Source organism: Lathamus discolor, chromosome 2, assembly GCF_037157495.1.
Source record: "Lathamus discolor isolate bLatDis1 chromosome 2, bLatDis1.hap1, whole genome shotgun sequence".
Lineage (NCBI taxonomy): Eukaryota > Metazoa > Chordata > Aves > Psittaciformes > Psittacidae > Lathamus > Lathamus discolor.
This window is the reverse complement of record NC_088885.1, coordinates 51,511,369-51,531,479: the sequence shown is the minus strand read 5'-3', so window position 1 is coordinate 51,531,479 and position 20,111 is coordinate 51,511,369. Positions and strand designations below refer to the sequence as shown.

Genomic DNA, 20,111 nt, shown 5'->3' with positions numbered 1-20,111 from the left:
ACTGCAAAGCTGTATAATTACAGCACTTAAGATAGTGAAGGAATGATCGGCACTTTCTTGTATCAGATCTATAAGTAGTAGGAAGCAGATGCAGCATGAGATCCCACCAGCTGTCAAGTATTGTCAGGCTGGCATAGAGGGAATGCAGTTTAAAATGCAGGTGACATAATACCCAACATCCTCCATTTGCTAGTGGGCTTCTGATTAATCACGATTACCATACATTATCATACCATCAAATTTAATCATATCAATGAATTCCCATCTGCAGGAGGAGCGGCAGCAGCAAAACATGATGGTAACAGCTATTAAATAAGAGAGAAATAGATGATTCTAAATGCAATAACCCTTTAACTAGCTTCTGTGTGCACATGCTCCATAGATGTTAAAATCAAATGGAAGACTTTTATAGTTATTGTAATTTACCTTTGTGTTAAGTGACTGCTGTTTAGCACTGCCAAGAAAACTAGTGTTGTAGAATTAATATTTTTTTCCTGTGTCAGTGGTGCTAGATTTTTTTTTAAATCTCAGCTTTAGTACCTGCTAGATACAGAATCACAGAATGGCTGAGGTTGGCAGGGACCTCTGGAGGTCATCTGGTCCAACCCCCTGCTCAAACAGGGCCACCCAGGGCCAGCTGTGCAAGACTGTCCAGGTGGGTTTTGACTGTCTCAAGGATGAAGACTCTACAACCTGTCTGGGAGATTGTCTCAGTGCTCAGGCACCCTCGCAGTAAAAAACTGAGATACCTTTTTACATATATGGGTATGTACATCAGTTTGGATATATTTGTATGAATGAAATGTGAATTTTTTTTTTGAGCCTTGCAAGCAAAATACAAACTTTTATTGAGGAAAAAATACTGTGCATATAGCTATGTAGCCATGAATTAGGCACTATTAGAGATGTTTCACCGAAGTCAGGATTCACACAGAAATCCAGTTAAAATACACGGTTGACATCCTACCACAATGCAGTAAGAGTAATCTAGTGCTAAAACACCGAATTAAGAACTAAAGTATATTTATTATTAGAGTCCTGCAGTGTAGTTCTTCTAAGCTATTTTAACTGAGTTGAGAAAAATGTCCTTTTAAAAGACAATTCTGTGCATTAGTGTCATCACAATACAAAAATTATAAATCTATAAACTGGTATTTATTCAATCTGCACCTTCAGTTCTTGCTAATTGTTTAGAATGTGAAAAGAAAAAAAAAAGCTTAGTTCACTATAAACAGGTCATATTCTACTGTTAACGGTAAAATATGGTAGTTTAGAGGGATGTTAGGGGTTGACTGTATGGGGTTTCCTTTCCAAAAACGAAAAACTGCTTAGGCCTTCATGCACAACACATGAGTAGTACCTGTAGGTACAGTGGGATCTCTGGGTCTGTAAAGTCCTCACAACAGTATGTTTGCAAATTCTAATATTTGTCTTCTTTAAAGCTAGCTGCTTCTTGACATTTTTATTGCAATCTGAACTTTTTTTTTTTTAAGGGAGGAGCATCATCCCCAAGTCCTTCAGTAATACTTCCATAGAGTAGTTTGGGGTAGATCCAAGGAAAACGTGTGAATCTTGTTAGTTATTTTCTCATTGGTTCTGAAAGCAGAGGAGGTCCAGAACTTTTGGGTCCCTAGTTTTTTCCACGTTCCTGAAAGTTAGCCTTCAGAACAAAAAATATGCAGAAGTATTTTGTCTCTAGATAAAATGAGTATGAATTTCTGTTATTTTAAGGGAAAGTTCATAATTCTAAATGGCACTAATATTTGGCACCCTTACACTCTTTCTCCAAGTTCCATTTGTATTGAACTTAATGTTAAAAAGTCAGAGGGTGCCAAAGAGAAATGATAGCACCACACCCCTTAAGAGGATTATAAACTAAAGTGAAATTGAATCTTCCAGATGAATCAGTTTAAAACACCTGTTGAGGAAATTACTTAAGTTTATGCTCTAATCTGAGGGGTTTGGGTTTATTCTTCCTTTAAGCAGTGCAGTCTGCTACAACTTGTCTGTCACACAGTTTCTTACTATGGCTGGGGAGAGGTGGCTCTGCTGGCTAGAGACATCCTTTCTTCATCCACACAAAACAGGTGGATGAGAGCATGTTTTTTCTGCGCATCAGCAGGGTTAGAAATTTAAAGCTAGAGTTGGGATACCTTTCCTAAGCCTGCATTTCATTTAGGAGTGTTTTCTAAGAATTGTTCTTCAGTGGGATCACATGTCCTGCAGATTTGCCATTTCTAACATACATACCTTGATGGCAAAACAAATGCAGGTTCAGAAAGTCCACCCATGAAGAGCTGGTTCCTTGTGAGCTGTTTTGCTTTATTGTTTCTCTTACAGAAATACCCTGAGGTTGGGATTGTTTTTGTCTCTGCAACATGAATATGTCCCTGCTTGATGTAGTGGGGGAGGATGCCTTGAAACTTGCTGGAAAGGGATACTTTTACTATACAGTGAATCTGATTTTCAGCTTTAGTCCCTTGAACTGTTTGGGATTGTATTAGTATGATTGGAGTATCTTTCTTTTTCTGTATTGCCTATGTCCTTATTTTAGCTATTTGATCATGACTTGGCTTAAATAATGAAGGATTCCATGCCTATCTCTTTGCTTGTACTGGTTTTCCATGGTGACTGAATTCTATTTTGGGACCTTAAACAGTGAAATCGGGCACTGGTGACTTCTCTAACTGATGACTTGGGACTTGTCAGGAGGCCTAAATCTCCTAACAGAGTTTCTTATCTTTTGGAGTTGTGTAGTATCAAAGAGAAGCTTGTCCAATTTATGTAGTATGTTTTAATATTAAAAAAAAAATCTCTTTCAGCTCAGTTGAGGAAAAGATCGACCCGTTGTTTCTCAGACTTAGTCTGCCCATAATACTAGGATCTGGGCAGTCCACATACTTGAACCAGCACTTAACTATCTCCTTACACTTTCCCCCTCAAAAGATATATTTCAGAAGCTTTGAAAAGAATCATGTATGGGTAGTATACAGTTGCTGTCTTGAGCTTTATGATTACTCTGGACTTTAAGTTTTGTCCTTGATTGAAATGTATTTAAGGCATGAATTTTTATACAGGGTTTTCTTATAATACTAAATCCATTAGAAAAATCATGGTGCTTGTTCACTTTGGAATTACCTGACTATCATAGGGATCATTGTGACACAGCTGAGTCATTTAAACTGTATTTAAGGAAATACCAAATTAAGTTTTACTATAAAATTTCAGTGTATCATTTCCTTTCTGTATGTTGTACACAGTAAATGGGAATACTGTGAAGAGCCATGTTTGTAAGATACATGCATTTCTACCTGAAAATTTTTGATACATCCATGATGTATGAAGCAGGGCTTACTACACAAGCAGATGAAAAGTCAGTTCCTTGCAGTGGAAGGTAGGCATTTTAGGAAAGCTTTTCATAAAGTCTAGTAGCTGCTGAAATAAGAGGATTAACATCTTGTGACAGATGGCTATAGTTTTAATTGTCATAGGTTATAGTGGTCATTATTCTTTGCATTTAAACCATATAAGACGAATTAACTGAGTGGCCCTGCTCAACTGTCAATGGGGTTCTCCTAGCTCTTTGCATTTTAAGTGAGCTTAATAAATGAAAACATGTTGTAGAGGCAGGGTGTATTTTATTGAAAGATTCATGAAGTTTCAATGACATTGTTAAGGTATTTAATTAGTCTCATGAAAAAAAAGTAGAGTGACCCTTTTAGAGAAGCTGATAAGTCATATAATAGCTGTTAGATCCTCTTTATTCCTTGCTTTATAAGATTAACTTTGTGCTAAGCAATTTATGCTAAGTTTTCCCTTTTATTGGTAACCAAAGTTATCTGTGCTTCATGAATAGATTATTGGAGATAACATCATGTAATTAACAAGAGATGCAGAAAGTAAAAGTACAATTTGTGTGAGAATTGTATGAGAGAGAATGTTAATTTCTTAACTAGGAAGGATATTTAAAGGGATAAAAGGAAGGCAAAATAGTGCAGTTCTTTGAAAGGATTAAAGTAACCTTATCTCATGTTCTTTCAGAAGGTGGGATTGCCAGAGTGTGTGAAAGTCATGTTCAATGAGCTATTCACAACTCTAATGAATTGTAGACACACTATTGCATTGCATTTTTTTTTTCCAAAAGTGATTGATAAGGTGTAAGTTATGCCTTAGCTATATTGAAAGGGGAAATCGTACAACCCACAGGCATGCAGAATTGACATTTTTATATAATCTGAGGAGCTATAAATTACACTGTGTGGGGGAGGAAGGGTGGGTACAGTTATTTTTCTTTGTCAGAATAAACTTCAGAAAATTAAAGACTTAAGACAATAAAATACCTGTCAGTAGCACTTCACGTGCTGTTATCTTCTCCTTTAAAGTATTTCTAAAATGCCTGGGATTGTGGTCTCTTTTGAAATCTACACAGAACCCTATTTCCAGTGTAATTTCCTTCTAGACCTTAGTTCTTGTATTTAAAGAAAGATGGTGCGCGAGAATTTTTGAAGTAAAATTGCATGAAGATAAATTAAATGATGGAGTTCAGCACACTCCTAAAAATCAGGAAAAAGTACAGACCAAAATTTACTTTCTTTGGTAGCTTAAGAAAAAACTTCAGTACCTTGCTTTCAGTGTTAAGGCATGGGCTTATTTTGGTTTTCACAGGAAAAAAAACGCCCAGAGCTGGGTTCTCTTGAGGCCCACAAAGTCTTGCTGAGAGGCTGTTCAACAGTCTCTCAGGTCCTCGAAATGGTTAATACCAGGGCTACAGGTAGGGGTTTAGAAGGAACTACAGTGCTGAGGTGGTTGCAGTTTTGTGAAGGGGAACCTGTTGATTGGTTACGGACTTCAAGACCAGACTGTGGTGTGACTGGTACATCTGCTTCAAGTGTTCCTCTATTTCCTTATTCTGTCCTCTTTGTGCATCAAGCTTTAAATCTAGCTAAAAACTCCATTTTAGGAGTCTTGCAGTTTGATTACTTGGAAGTGCACCAATCTGGTAATCCATGTTAATGATTTTAAATAATAATGGTACTATATGATTCAATAATGACGAGAAGGGGAGAATACTTCTCCAGGAAGTTACCGTATGTGCTGTGTTGAGTCATTCTTATATGGACATTTGTTAACACCATCTTTATAACCATTTCTGTATGAACGTGAACCAGCCTGGTGGAATCTTGCTGGAAAGGCACATAAATATTTTGTCCTTTCCCCAAATGTTGGACTTCAATGTAGAAACTGTCAGCCTCTGCTGACCGTATGAATTTGCAATTCTCTCTTTTGTTATTTTGAAGACTGAAATTTAGCAAGTAGAGAGGTTTCCTAAAAGGTTTAGTAACAGTAAAGTGATAGTTAAGATAATTTTTTGTAGGGAGTCTTCATTGACATGTGTACTAAATAGCTGGTTGTAATTTGAAGCTGTCCGGATAGCAAAACCATGAAAAATGGGAGTAACTACTGTGCATATAGAGATTTATTATGCATCTATGTTACAGTATGCTTATTTTATCAAAAATAGACCATTATGAAAACTGCCTTTTGCACCTGCTCTTCATTAATTTTTAAAGTTAAATAGCTCTGAGTGGTCTTTTCTACAAAATACCAGAAGGCACTTGGGGGTTATTAGCAGCAGATACTTGCTGAATGTAGAGTTTAACGCTAATGGGGAAATAATCCACTCCTAGAATTATAGTTTAAATACTGTTAAGGGAAAAAATCCCGAACAAACCCACCCTCAAAAAGGGTGAGTAATGGAGAAGTGTTCCATTACTTTGTACTAACTTTAGGAAAGTTGGAATTCGACATTCGTAAAAGATGAAGTTATAGAATTGTTCCTATTGAATTGGATTTAAAAAAATAAAAATGATGTAATGGTATTTCAGAATAATAGACAAGCACCTCATAACTTAGAAAAATATCCAATATAGTTTACATATATTCTTACAAATTAGAGAAAGTAATTTGTGTTTGGAAGTAATAGCTGTAGTTTAACCTAAAAAGTTTAAGTTTCACATATAATGTGTGAAATTAATCCGTCACACCATCAACTTCTTGTTGGACTTGCCCTGAAAGCTTTTTTCCAGAAGAAAAATCTCAGCAATGTAAAAATCCAAAAATGCAAGATTCTCTCTACCCATGTTACTGTATTTTAGGGCAGAATTTTATTTCAGTCTTTAGGGATAGCAGAAGCTAAGTTGGTTTAGGGGAAAAAGTAGAGGTCAGTCTTTTTCACAGATGTTAGAAGGAAGAGGATCAAAGTAATTTAGAGAATCAAACTAGCAAATATTGGTAATTCTTTTTTCAGCAAATAACAGATGTCTTTGCAATTAATTTTGCATGATGGGCCTGTGGTTATCAGCCAAGATATGTGATCAGTCATATTTTAGTAATTCTGCAAAATGTCATACACATGAAGTTAAAATCTGTTCAGCGATCAAATAAGTAGGCATTTCTTAGCGATACTCAATTACCTGTATAGCATGCATATACTTGCATGCACATACTGTGGTGTGACTTATGTCAGCCATATTTTCATAGTTCTGCCATTTTTGAAACATACGTTTCAGTAAACCCAACCCTGTGCATGGGGTAAGCTTTCTGGCAGGGAAGTATCATTGTTTTGGCACTAATGAATCCTGACAGAGGGGGGCAACTTATATTCGTTGCAGGATATAAAAAGGATCTTCATGTTACTTTTAATGCAAAATGGAGAAGGAGGGGTTGGTTTTAGGATTGGAAAATATTTGCTATCTTTAAAAACTTCTGAGCAACAAAGTTTAACTGGAATCTTATTTAAAAGTGGAAAAAAACCCCACACTCCAACCAACTAACCAACCAACCAAACTCCCAAATTCTTAAGGATAGGAAAAAAGAGAGGTCAATAGGAAATGTTCCAAACATCAAATAATTCCTTCTCACTCTGATTTTGTTGGACTGGTTTCAGTTATTTTGACCCAAACTTGTGTTGTGGGATATACTTGTATGAAAACACCGCTAATAAAACTAGAGGAAAAAAGCTGTTTTCTCAGTGTGTCTTGGTAGGCATTTGTTGGGATTTTTGGATAACAGTTGAATAACTGTTAGTTTGTCTTAAAGTTATTGAAAGTGTTTAGAGAACAGTAAATACTTGTTGCTTAAATTTAGCTGGGTAGACACCTTTGGTACTGAAGGGAGCTTGAAATCAGTATTGCATGTATTTGTAGCAGTAAAGTATCTTTCTGGTTATTGGCTTCTGGAATATTTTTGTAAATAAACTATAGTATCACTTTTTTTAAAGTGTGACCTTTCTTAGCTCTAAAACACCCTTGTATTATTAATCAGTTCTAAAACTTAACTAAAGCTTATATCATAAGGGTTTAAAGTTTCCTTACGATGGGTAATACACAGCTTCTCTCAGCGTGTGTAGTACTACCAGGCTTCTGTGCCTTGAACCAAGATGATATGTGGTTGCCTGCTTCAATTTGAATTGCTTTGGTTGAAGTTTTCCAAATAGTTTCATTCCAAGATTGAAATAATGGAAAAATATTTAGAAATACTTTATTATTGCCCAAGTTTTCAAGGAAGAAAATTGAGTTTGGCTGCACTGAGAGTGTTTTGGTATGTAAGACCTGTGTGAAATTCAGCAGGACTTTCCACACATTTTGCAGTTCGGTGCTGCTTTGGGATGAGGTAGATCTGGCATAACGATGAGGGTACGGGCTGGCAGGAGAGGACAAGCTGGTACGAAGAAGTATGTATTTAAAACATAAGTAGAGGATCTTTTTCAACCTGTGCTCTCATTTACTCCGTTCCCTGACAGGCAAAGGAGTGGGAATTGCCTGGACTAAGTGTACAGGCAAGCGTGGCAGGGTCTGCCTGGGGTAAATAAGAGTTTCTGACTGGCTGCCACAAGACAGGACTGCCAGCATGGAGTCAGGGAGCTGGAAAGCTGGATCCATGCTGGGGTTAGGAACCAGCAGCAGAGCAGAAGATGCAGTGGGGGTGAGAATGTATCTGAAGAGCAAGCAGGACCAAAAGAACAATAAGGCATATTGGACACAGAATTAATATTGGGGAAGATGCTTGATACTGTGTTACAAATTTGGTCATAGAAGCAGAGATACCTGCCTATTTCATAGCCTCAGTCTGTATTTTGTAACCTAGCACTAAAACTGACATTTGAGAGTGAGGGGAGAGACTGGTAAGTGTCTGGTACCTCAACCAGGGCAGAATACATGGAGTTAGGAAGAAGCAGGCAGAGGAGACTATGGTTGGTGTAGTGCCATTTGGTGCTTGGAAGCAAGCCCAGCCAGATCATTACTGCTGCCAGTTCTTCAGCTCACAAGGCAAATATGTGATAAGTATGCTTTATTAGCCCATGTTGCAGTAGGTTTGCACATGATTTGTTTTTTGCTGGCTATTCTAGAAATAACTAAGATACATGTAGGTATATATTGTGTCTAGAGAAGAATACAGGGAGAATTGCAGATCTTCCAAGGCAAGCACTCCAAAACCAGGAAAAAGCAGGTTGTCTGTTCAGGCCATTTTCTCTCCCCAGGTGTGACATGCTTGTGTGACTGTGTTCTGTAAATAAGATGTAAGATAAAAACCATCTTGTGTGAAACTGCCCTGGTGAACTGGTTTTTCCCTTGCCTGTGTTGCAATGACCTCATATATTGATAAATGAGTAACTAAATAGCTGAATACCAGTTGGTTTGCAGGATGCCTCCCTCGAGGCTGTGCTGCTTACAGAAGCACTGTGTATTCCCTAGCATGGCTGTAAGAGCAGTGCATTGAGAAATAGGCTTTCATCACCACGGCTTCCAAGATGAGGGAATGCATTTAACCTTAGTTTGAAAGTACCTCCGGTAGCTCCTCCATGCAGTCATGTTAAGAGTTGCATTTTATGAGCAAAGGGTCAGGATCCTGAAGGTTTGTGTTCAGTTGCTCTTTTGGCAGACAGCCAGTGCTGTCCAGCTCAACAGAGGGAAGGGCAATGCAGCTGAGCAGCCTTGTTCAGCTAACCCTGAATGGATTTTGATGGGACAAATAAATGTCACTTTTTCCATCCCAAATAGCTTGCTCTTCCTTCAGCTGCTGCTGTTTGCAGACAGCCTGTGAAAATACAAAGGCATTAGTCTCTTCCAAGGTAGCAAGAATATTTTGTGTTGGTAACTGTTCACTTGTAGAAGTGTAGCAGCTCCTCTTACAAACTACATGTATGTTATGAGGACTGTCATGCTTGAGTGTAGTATAATGTCTTTCCACTAAATGAAAACCCAGAGGAGACTGGCTGACTAGGAGCACTGGCGACGGGATATAGACCCTTTAATCTCTAGGAATGATAAAGTATTTACAAGTGCTGGCTGTATAATGACATAAAGTAAGTAGTCACAGTCTTGCTTCCAAGTAAGAGGTCTTAGTATCTCACATATCCCTGTTCAGGTGTTTAAAGAGGGCCAGAGATTTAATAATGGCTGTGATCCCCAGTGCCTCTCAGCCACTGGCTTGGGCCTTGCGAATACCATTTGTATTGTGCTGGTAGGAGGATGTGAAGCAGCTCTGTCTTGTTGCTACTTCAGTAGTGGGTAGACTTCATTTTCCAGGGCAAATACCTATTTTTGCTATGCGAAAACTTCCCTTTGCTCATATTTTTTGCAGTGCAAATAGCATAGTGTGAGACTGCACATACTGTTGGTATAGCAAATTATAAGCCACTGCAATGTAGTTGTATGGTCCTTTGCTGATCACTGTGTTTCAGTCTAGCAGGGAGTGTTTGACCTGAATTCTGTTTTGAAAAGCTTTAAGTTGAGCATCAAATGTAAACAGAACAGATGCCACCACTGATTTCAGAATCTGTAAAAAGAGGAAAGCAAAGATGTTCGTAGATGGTGTTCGTTATTTTTTTACTCATAATAAGGAAATACTTCTGCACATAATAATTTTTGTGAAGCAAAGCTGCTTCCGTTTATCAGACATTGCTAACGTATTTTATCAACTTTAGATATAAAAGAAAAAATGATAGTGTGACTTACTCAAGTGTGCCTTCTGCAAAATTCTGCTTTTGGATTAATGTTATACTTTTGGATTGCCATCCTGCTTTCTGCAATATATAAAGGCTCATTTCACATTTGAATGAAAAAAATAGCAGGCCCACCGTACTGGAGGAAAGATAATTTTGTACTCTTTCTTATAATGCTTAGATGGTACATTGTGAAAAGATGGAAGTGTGACTCTACTGTCATTTATTTTTAAAAGATGTTTTCTTTATTTTCTGGATGCCATAAATTGTTCTCCCCCACCTTTCCTTTTTTGTAAAGCTGCTTCACTTCTGTAGCTTACATTGTACTAAATTGATGGTGAAGAATAGCGTGGTTTAAGAAGATAAATGTCAGGAATGTCTTCTAAAGTAGACATTCAGATTTTTTTGGATTAATGGGAAAGAAGGTCAATAATTGCATGGATTGCAATAAGCTTGAGAAGAAATGGCATTCCTGCGGTGCTAGTGATTATTAAAACATTGTGAATTCATTTCATGATACTGTACTTGGGTTTAATAGATCTTCCATTGTGAAAGAATGATTCACTCAGGGCTGCCAATTTGTGCAGATGATACGAGATAATTCAAAAAGCAACTATACTTTTAAGAGAAGTTACAGCAGGCAATAGATACATTCCTGGATGTTAGTCTTAATCTTAGTTCTGCCTTATAAAATAGGGCCCTCCAGACTTTCAGCAGCATACGCCTGGACCAGTTCCCACTAACTTCTCCCAAGCCCCAAGGCTGCCAATCCAGGACCAGTGGAGAGGGCCACCACCACCGCCACCACCACTTCCTCCTCCACCTCCTCAGGAAAGAGATCCTTTCTTCATAGCAGGTAAGCCTTTCCATTAACATACACAATCCACTTTTTGTAAAGTGGCTATGCAGTGTAAGTTGTATCATACAATGTGAAGTGTTTGGAAGAACCTGAAGGCTGGAAGGTCCTGTTTGATTTAGCCAGACTAGCACATATCAAAAATTCAGTGGTCTGTTATGGTTTTGCTGCTTTGATGTAATGTCTGGTATCTGTAACTACCATCAACCTGGATACTTTTATACAGGTACAAAGTAGTGTGTAGGTGATGGTTGCAATACAGTTATAATTTGTTACGTTACTAGTACTCTCCATAAGCTTTAGTTTCCACCAGTGAGTTTTTAACCACCTGGAAAATGTGTTTTGTAAGAAATCTGTTAAGGTTAGTTAAAACGATACAGTGTAGCAAACAAAATAGCTACTAAGTGCATGTATATGTGTACTGTAATCCCTGGAATCCTCCCTTGATTTCATTAAAGTAGAATTTCTAAAAGATACTGCTAATTCCAGCAAAGTACCAATTGTGCTGGTCTTTCAGTCATTGATTCCTTTTATACACAAGTGGCAGAAGCAAGAGAAACATAGCCTTGAAGGTAGCTTTTAAAATTAAAACATCCCGTACAGTTTTGCTTTCTACAAATTTCAGGTAACTCTTCCAAATCAGTATAGAGCATTACATTTCAAAAGCATATTTGTGTCCCAGGGAGGTTGTTATTTAATTGCTTACGTGATTTCCACAGATCCAAGGTTTCCAAGTCATCCCTTATTTGAGCAGCGAAGCCCCCCACCACCGCCACCTCCTCCACTTCTTAATAGTGCACATCCTGTCCCTACCCAAAGTCCAATGCCATTCAGCCAGCCCGGGCCAGCATTCAGTCAGCAGGGCCAGCAACCAGTGTTCCCCAGGGAGCGGCCGGTTCGTCCAAACATGCAGCCTCAAGGTCCTGTGGGGATTCTCCACTTCAACCAGCCGGGTTCAGCAAATCCACGGCCGTTCATCCCTCCAAGACAGCAGTTCCTGCAGGCTCCGGGACAGCCCTTCCTTGCTGCACACACGCAGCCCACCATGCAGGTATGAGTCCGCAGTGGCAAGGGGCCTGTGAGGAGCATGTGAAGTGGCCCAGTGCTGCCATGTAAGGAGTGATGTAGCTCGGGTTATTTGAGATTACAGGTATGAGGCAGATGGACCTGTAATAGTTTTTATTGCTGTACCTGAAAAAGTGATTAATCTTCTACCTAGTTGGCAGCACTAATGCATTTCAGATAGTGAGACTGCAGCCCGGCCCTGGCTCCTGGAATTGCCTTAGCCCCAGAGGTAGGGAGAGTGGCCCCGATCTGGCCCCAGTCCCGGTCAGCAGCAGGGCGGGAGCGCCCTCTGCCGCTCACCTGCGGAGCCCGTCAGGGAGCCAGGGGCCTCCTGCAAACCGGGAGGAAGCTGAAGTGATGCTTGAAGTGGATAAATGATTTTGGGGATGTGCAGAGTGATGTATTAGGGCCTTGCATGTTCTGTGGGATTTATGCGGGGTTTTCTCATAGTGTCTGCACTTTGAACGTGGGGGAATCCTGAAGTCTAATGATGCTGGAGAAGGGGAAAATCATAAGAACCCCCAAACAAACAAATTTAAAAGTAATTAAAAAAGCTGACAGAGGGTGGCAGAAACCTTTGCAGGTGTCTTTTTTCCATTTCAGCTGTTGACTTACACAGGTCTAAGTTTAGAACAATGCTGTACAGCTTCTGTTAGTCTGTTTTCTACTCAGTATACTTTTGGTTTACCCTAGTCCATAGCTGCTTACAGATGTTTTTGAGGACTTGGAAGGCTGGAGCTATTTTTCAGAAGTTTATTACCTTGAAACTAAAACCAAATAATCTTTTTGTTCATGTGAAGGGTCCCTTGCATCCTCCGTTACAGCCTCAGCCACAACCTCAACCTCAGCAGCACCACCACCAGCAGCAGCAACACCATCACCAGCAGCCGCAGCAGCAACACCATCATCATCTCCAAGGGCCACCACAGCCCTTGATGCCCATGAACCAGCCACAGTTCAGGCCTCACATGCAGGCCACACAGCAGCAGCCACCAAATAACAACAGGATGCAGTGTCAGCCACGGCAGGGTCCAATGAAGCCAAGGCATGTAAGTACCACATACGTCAATGTTGTTGCCTTGTGTAGTTCTGTATGAGTAGCAGACATGTAAGCACAGGCTTCAAATCTCACCAGCATGGTTTTCCAGTCCCTTTTATTTCCTTCGTACTCTGTTCCCTTCTTTCACCATTTCTTGCTCCTTTTCTGCTTTGATCATTTTATAACATCCAAATGATAGCACTTGGATGATAGTACTACATCCAGAAATAGCATTTGTATCTTTCCCTTTTAATTTTCTTCTCCAGTCTTTGGTGGTTTTCTTGATCTGGGTCCAGTAAGAGATGATTGTGTTGCCCAAAAACTGGCAGTAAAGGGTTTTTGAAGGATAGATTTGCTTAATAAGACTTCAGAATTGCTGGTAGCCTGTGTTTGTGTGGGAGTGCAGTTCTCTGGCACTGTCTTTTAATTTGAAGGCTTCTCTGTATCACTGCAAATAAGCTTTCTGGTTCAGATAGTGCCACTCATGTCTTGTGACTTCGCCTTTGTGCAGCATATTCTGTTGGTTGGGTAGCACTACAGTCTGTAGCAGTGCTTGAGGTAATGAGACTGTAGTTCAAACTAATTGCTTTGATTAGGAAATGAAATCACACAGTGAAGCTGATTTCTGAGAAAGAAGTTAAACAAGATACAGTTTTGCTTTTAGTTAAAAAAAAAACCCCAAGCCCTAAAACTATTGTTAAAATAGTCTCATTTCTACTGTGCCTCTTCAAAATTATGAAAATGTGAAACACGGAGCACATCAGTCTGATTTGTAGTAGAAGTCTGCAGTTTTTTTCCTCTCTGCTTTTCAGAGTACACCATCACAAAATATTGTCAAGCGTCCAAATCAGCAGCTACAGTCAACTGCTCCAAGAAATAGTAACTTGCGTGAGTTGCCAATAGCACCATCACATGCTATGGAAATGAACAACAACAGACGAACCTCCACCCCAGCTGCTCAGGTCAAACCCATTACCAGCACGATGTCTGCCACCAAGCCTGTAGCTGGTGTTGGAAACTCACAGGGAAGACCTGAGATGAAAGCCAAAGCCATCACACCAGTGGGCCAAGCAAAATCAGAAGTAAAATCTGAACCAGAGGTAAGGCTTTGTAAAACAAAATCTTTAATTTAAATACAAAACAAACAACCAAACCCACCAAGAAACAAAAAACTCTGACCTTTCTAAAACTCTTCTAGTTTGACTTGTGACCTATAAGCACATTTAATGCATTATTCGCCCAATAAATTTTGGTACCACTAGAGGCCTCCCTTCTGAGTTGTAATTTTCTCTAATGTGATAGCAAAATCAGTCTCCATTGACAAAAAAAGACCTAAAAAAGACATCTGGAAGGTTGGCAGGGCTGTGGTGAATCTGTTTTGCTGGATGAGGAGTCATTTGTACTATGGAAAAACAGAGGGTAAGTTAGGGTCATCAATGATGCAAGCCTCTGAAATACCCATTGTGCCTATTCTTGTCTTCCAGGATTACGATCCCTTATTTTTTTTTTCTCTCCCAGTGATCACGTTCCCTAAATCAGAGGGCCTCTTCTCTTACATTTCCTATAATGCTGTACGGCTGAAAAAAAAGAGGCTATTTGGAGACCTGTGAGCTGATTTTTCTCATGCTGCTGTCTTTTAGGCTGTTAAGTCTCCTTTAGGGTCTTGAGCAGTCATGCAGGGGGTTGCAGCTCCATTGTCCATGGAGCTTCTTGCTCTTGAAGAAGAAAATCTGTGTTTTATGAAAACTTTTGGCATGAAGGAAAATAGGAGATGCTCTTAAGTTTTCCATTTTGGAGAAAATTTTACTGTTAGCTCTGCTAGTACTTCTTCACAATCAAAAGAATGAGATGCCAGTATTTTGGCCCTCAACTACATCATGCAGTGTGAACAGATGACCATTTCCCTACACAGATTCTCCCAGAAGCTAAAGAAGACTCTCCATTACCACTGTTAGTTTGAGAGAGTGGATAGGATTGCACTGATGGTGCTGTTAATCCTGAATGTCATGAGATACAAGAGGAACATGATGGCTAAATGCACCCTGTATAATTTCGGGTGTCAGTTTGTTCTGAGTGGAACTGTAAATTTTATAGTTTAGATAACCATGAATCTTGTCTCAAGGACCAGGTTTTCTTCAACAACTGCTGAAAGCTTTAATTGTGGTAATACTGTATTCCCTTTAAGCTGCTCGTGATTAGCTTTTTCATCTTGTTCTTGAATTAAAGATGGTCATAACTCATAAGTGAGGCACAAAGGAAACCCATAGCTAGCAGTGTTTGACCTCTTGTGTACTTGCTTTTCAATGGAAATATAAAAAAAAATAATCCTTTTTTCAGCTTTGAATTTTCATCACGATGCAAATTTCAGTCATTGAAAAAATGACTGAAGTAATCCCCTTCCTCTGAAGTCTGTCTCTTGGAATAACCTAAGTCACAGAAATGCACTGCCTCTTAGAGAAGCCTCTGTCTGTCAGGCCATTAGTAAGGTAAATTTTGAAGCAAATCATCTACGGGCCTCTCCATCTAAGACATCTTAAAGCTTTTCCGGAGTGTAGTCATATAAAAATTAAGGCATTAATTCCAAAGTATTTCTGGCAGTGTTTAGACAAATTAATATTTTTTCACCCCTCTTAATCAAATTAATTAAATACCTCTAACCAAACATAAAACCCCACATACAAAAAAACAAAGCAAAAACCCCCAAAGCAGTCATCTTGTTCTCTCCAGTTTTTTTTAAACATATCTTTACAAATTTATAGTTACAAGACAAACTAATCTTGCTTGTATGAATTCTTAGTGTTTTCAAATAAAGCCTTATTGCTATGTCAAAGCTGTCTTTTAAAACAGTTTGATACCTGTTTTAAGTCAGTTTTTGCAAGACAGGGTTAAAGAAAAAAAAGGCTGTCTTGGAAAAAATGGTGTCTCCTGGAGTTTCCAGTTATTAAGTGTAGAAGGAATGCCATTACCGATACACTTGGCAAGGGCTAGAAAAGTGTGTGAATGGTTCTGTGTGGGCACACATTCTTCTCCCAAAGGGAACTTGAAAGAGAGCCTCGTGCTGCAAGCAGCGTAGTAGCAGTTGTACCTCTTCAGCTATGCCACTGTGGTACTCTTGTTCACTGATGCCACTTATTGTCTCTTCTACAAACAAGATTGCTGCACTAGTAATGTTCATTCCCAAGCATTTAATCATGTTCTTCACTGTTACAATGTATGTTGTTACATTTCCCTCCTTAGATTGTAATTCTTTCCGGTCTTTTTTCATGTGTTTTTCTTCTAATTAGCTAACTTTGTCCTGTTCTTCAGCTCCCTATGAAGATGAGAAAGAGTTAAGTTCTGTCATCTTTTCAAGCTGCATTGCTCATAAGTGAACTGGGCAGGTTATTTTGCAAGCGTCTTCAACTGGAAAATTATTAAGACTTCTCTTTGTAACCTTCTTCCTGAACAGTCAGTGCCCATATTTATGAATGCCCTATCAATTCAGGAAGCACCCAAAAAATAAGTGTTGGCTATCAGAGATTTTGCTCACTTTCAAAATAGATATTTGAAAGGTTTGCAACCTGACTGACTGGAAGATTAGTAAACTACAAATAGAGCTTTTAATGGTATGCTTATGTTCCCATTCCTGTGAGGCTACAAAATACTGATTTTTTTCAGTGCCTTTGTTCAGAATAGCTGTAACTCTTCAAGATTTAAACTCACATACCCTCAGTCTGAAAAATCATTCTGTCAGTGGAACTGGAAATTGTGGATGATGACTGGGCCTAATTCTGCTCATGTTGAGGTCAGTTTAGCATAAGAGGAATTGAGACAATATTATAAGAATAATATTAAGAATTTTTGGATTTAAAGGAGGGGGAGAATGTGGAAAGGTGGTGTGAAACTATTCAGATGAAATGGATATTGGAGCTCAAAACAGAAGAGAAATTAATGCTGCATAATCGTAACTGTATTGATATTAACTACTTATTTTGCAGTAAATAGCCCTCTTATACTGAAATCTTCACATGTCATTTTCCCAAATCCAGTGAATTTTGTAGTGGGTTGTTGGATTTTATATTGCTGTCTTGTTTGTTTGTTCTAACAAGACTCACAGTATTAAAAATAGTAGCTGCATTAAGTTAATAAGACCAAATGTAACTACATCTTTTCAACTTTTTGGAAATTAACTACCTGAGAAATTGTATGTGTCTCAATTTGAGTTTTGTCCAGTTTAAATAGGCTTGATTTCTAAATTTTTGCAATGGTGCCTTCTGTCTTCTGCTTAGAAGTTCTTTATCATGATTTTTTTTTTCCAGTTGGAAGATTGCAAGAGGGCAGTGTGCTTCTCAGAGTAACTTAAACTTCTTAATTCTCTTCCTGCTTGTCCAAGATGTGCAACTCCTGTGTTTGGTAGGGTGACTCATACCTTCTGAGGGTTCAGGAGCTGATATCAGCAACATGAAATATGTGATGTGTATGTAGATACCTTTATTTAAGATACTTTATGGTTTTGAACGCAAGCAGATAAATGATGCAACTTGGATCTGGCCTTACCTTTTATGAAGACTTGTCATGATTTTTTTTTTTTTTTTTTGACAAATTATTCTAGCCTCTTTGTTTCTAATGTTACAACTGAAAAAAAGAACTATGAGCCTGCTGAGTAGATTGTGTTTATGTCACAGATCAAACCATTTTGATTACTCTGTCCTTGCACCCATTCTTCTGAAGGACACAAGTGAGCCTGGTTGCATGATTCTGTTTTTTTGTTCCCTGATAGCAAACCAGAACACTTGCAGTCCTTATGACTCAGTGGTTCTATTAACTAGTAATAAAGCCTGCAGAGCTCTGAAAAGCTGTGGGATGAGTTGTTTAATTTGCTATATGGAAAGCAAGCTAATAATACTCAGACTTAAATTTCACTAGGAATTTTATTTCCTTGGTTTAGAGCATGTCTTTGCTGACTTTTCCTCAATTAACAGTGCCATTCTAAGTTCTCCTGAAGAACGATGGAGGACAGCTGCTTGTCTTACTGCTGCTCCTCAGCTAAACTCAGAAAAGCTGCCTGTAACATTTTCTTTTGGCGCTTGCCATCAAAGCTGCTTTGGATCTTGGGGCAGAAGAAAAGCCTATAGCTAAGGCTCAGTCTTCCTTTCAAACCAGAATGAAATATATTGTGTTTATGAACTGTTCAAAGATGAATGAAACTGTCCCCTAAACAAAAAAACAAAACTCCCCAAACCCAACAACAACAAAAAAAGACTTTCACAAAGCCAAGGGAACTGATTTGCATCTCTGGCCTTTTATACTCTGTAGCCTTCTCTAAAAGGAAGAGCTGTATCCAGTATACCTTGGGGTTTTTTTTATGTTGTGGAATTTTTGACAAGTTTGATGCATCAATAGTTTATCCAAGAAAAAGGCTGCTCTGAGTTTTTTTTTCTGCTTCTTCACCTGCAGATAATGTTGGTTTTGGCAGCAGACTTCCAAACACAAGCTCTGAACTTTATGACAACTTTGAAGGATATCTACTCTTTCCCAGCTGTTTTTTTTTTGGGGGGGCGTGGGGGGTGCAAAATGCCTTTTTTTTTTTTTTTTTTTTTTAAACTGCTTGTTGGAAAAATCTGTATTGGGCTTATTAAATTAATAGGATGAAAATCATTATCAGTCAGTATCATGTACTGCTTCCATTTTGACCTGAAGTACTGTCTTGCCTGTTCTGTATGACGAAGCTCCTTATTGGATGCCATAGGTCATATATATATGCACACCCACACTCTGTAATACAGTATGCATAGGGTGCTTTTAAAACTGATCAGCAGAGAATTTCATTGTCCCTGTTTTCATCCTAGTAAAGAACTTGCTGCCATTCTGAATCCTTTCTGTTGGATCATTGTACAACTAGTTTCAATTAAACCTGACTCCTAACGCAGATACTCTGTTAATCATCAAGCCATTAAATTATTTGGTCTTCCTCTAGCTGCAAGGATATTGTACTGAGAACAGTAGTAGCAACTTGCTTATGATGGTGAAGGATGTAGGTCTACCTATATCCCATTAGCAGGCTGATCTGCAGTTGTGATATAGCCTCAGAGCTCTTGGCCTTGATGTTTAAGATTATTCTTTAAGAAGGGATCGACTTCTTAGGATTATTACTGATTTCCCAAGTATTGAGTTCCTGAAAGGAAAATTTCAGATTGTATTTGAGCTCAAGTTACCTGAATATTCTACTAAGCATTCATCTAATTTCATATGTGTTGGTGTTACAGTTTGTCAGTTGTCTTCTGTGTTTAATGCTAGTGTAGTTGAAATCAGCGTATCTGTTCAAGGGGTGTTGCATGGATGTATTGGTCGGAGTCCCTCAGGATGTTCATTTACTGTCTGCTGGCAAGACTCATTTAAGTGTGCTGCAAAGTTCACGTATCTGTGCTGCTATATGTAACTTCGAGGTAGTGCTTGGAAGTTATACATTGTGATCTACCTCCCCGAGGCCTTCAGAGCTTTTTAGACGATAAAATGAGCAGACAGTCTTAATAATAAAGGACAGCTCATAGAAGAGCTGGTCTTATGCGGACTTGTGCTGATATTGACATCCTAAGTTGAATATAAGGAAAAAATACACTGGTACCTCCAAAGGTAAATTCAGTACTGGCTTGCTGGAATCCATCAAATCTGTTTAGGTAAAATGTTGAATATTATGATTTGAAGGAAAGCAAATGGATAAACTAATTCATTAAGTTAAACACGATTTCTGTTTGGGCAGTTTCAGTAACTGAGATATTTACTGTCTCTGAAAATGACTGAAAATTTTATTCACTGCATCAGGATCAGCATAACAGCATATCCTCCTCCTGTCTGTATCTTATCTGTATTTTCTCATCATATGAAAACTAAAGGGCCTTACCTTTTGACTGTGTTTTGTAAGGATAGTAGTATTTTTTTCTTTTTACTACAATCCAGCATCTCCAGTTTTCAATGTAAGATGAAATATTTGAGTTTCCTTCTGTAGGAGCACGCTTCTGGTACTGTCTATCAACAGTGACCTGTAATCTGGTTCTTACAGTGATTAATCATTCATTAATACCACCATAGTCAGAAAAGTATAGAGGAAGATCAGAACCTTTTAGTATATGAAGCAGTCTCATAAAAAGGAAAGCGTTGGGCCTCATCCC

The 20,111-nt window shown here is 38.7% G+C and overlaps 1 protein-coding gene across 5 annotated transcripts in view; it reads left to right on the top strand.

The window, feature by feature from the left end:
- Positions 1-20,111, top strand: part of RBM33 (RNA binding motif protein 33) — a 104,854-nt gene that overhangs the window by 47,418 nt on the left and 37,325 nt on the right. For all 5 annotated transcript variants that reach the window (XM_065666809.1, XM_065666808.1, XM_065666807.1 and 2 more), the window contains exons 11-14: positions 10,700-10,859; positions 11,579-11,910; positions 12,725-12,973; positions 13,776-14,063. In XM_065666809.1, coding sequence (XP_065522881.1) covers positions 10,700-10,859; positions 11,579-11,910; positions 12,725-12,973; positions 13,776-14,063 — 1,029 coding nt within the window. The remainder of the gene's footprint in view (positions 1-10,699; positions 10,860-11,578; positions 11,911-12,724; positions 12,974-13,775; positions 14,064-20,111) is intronic.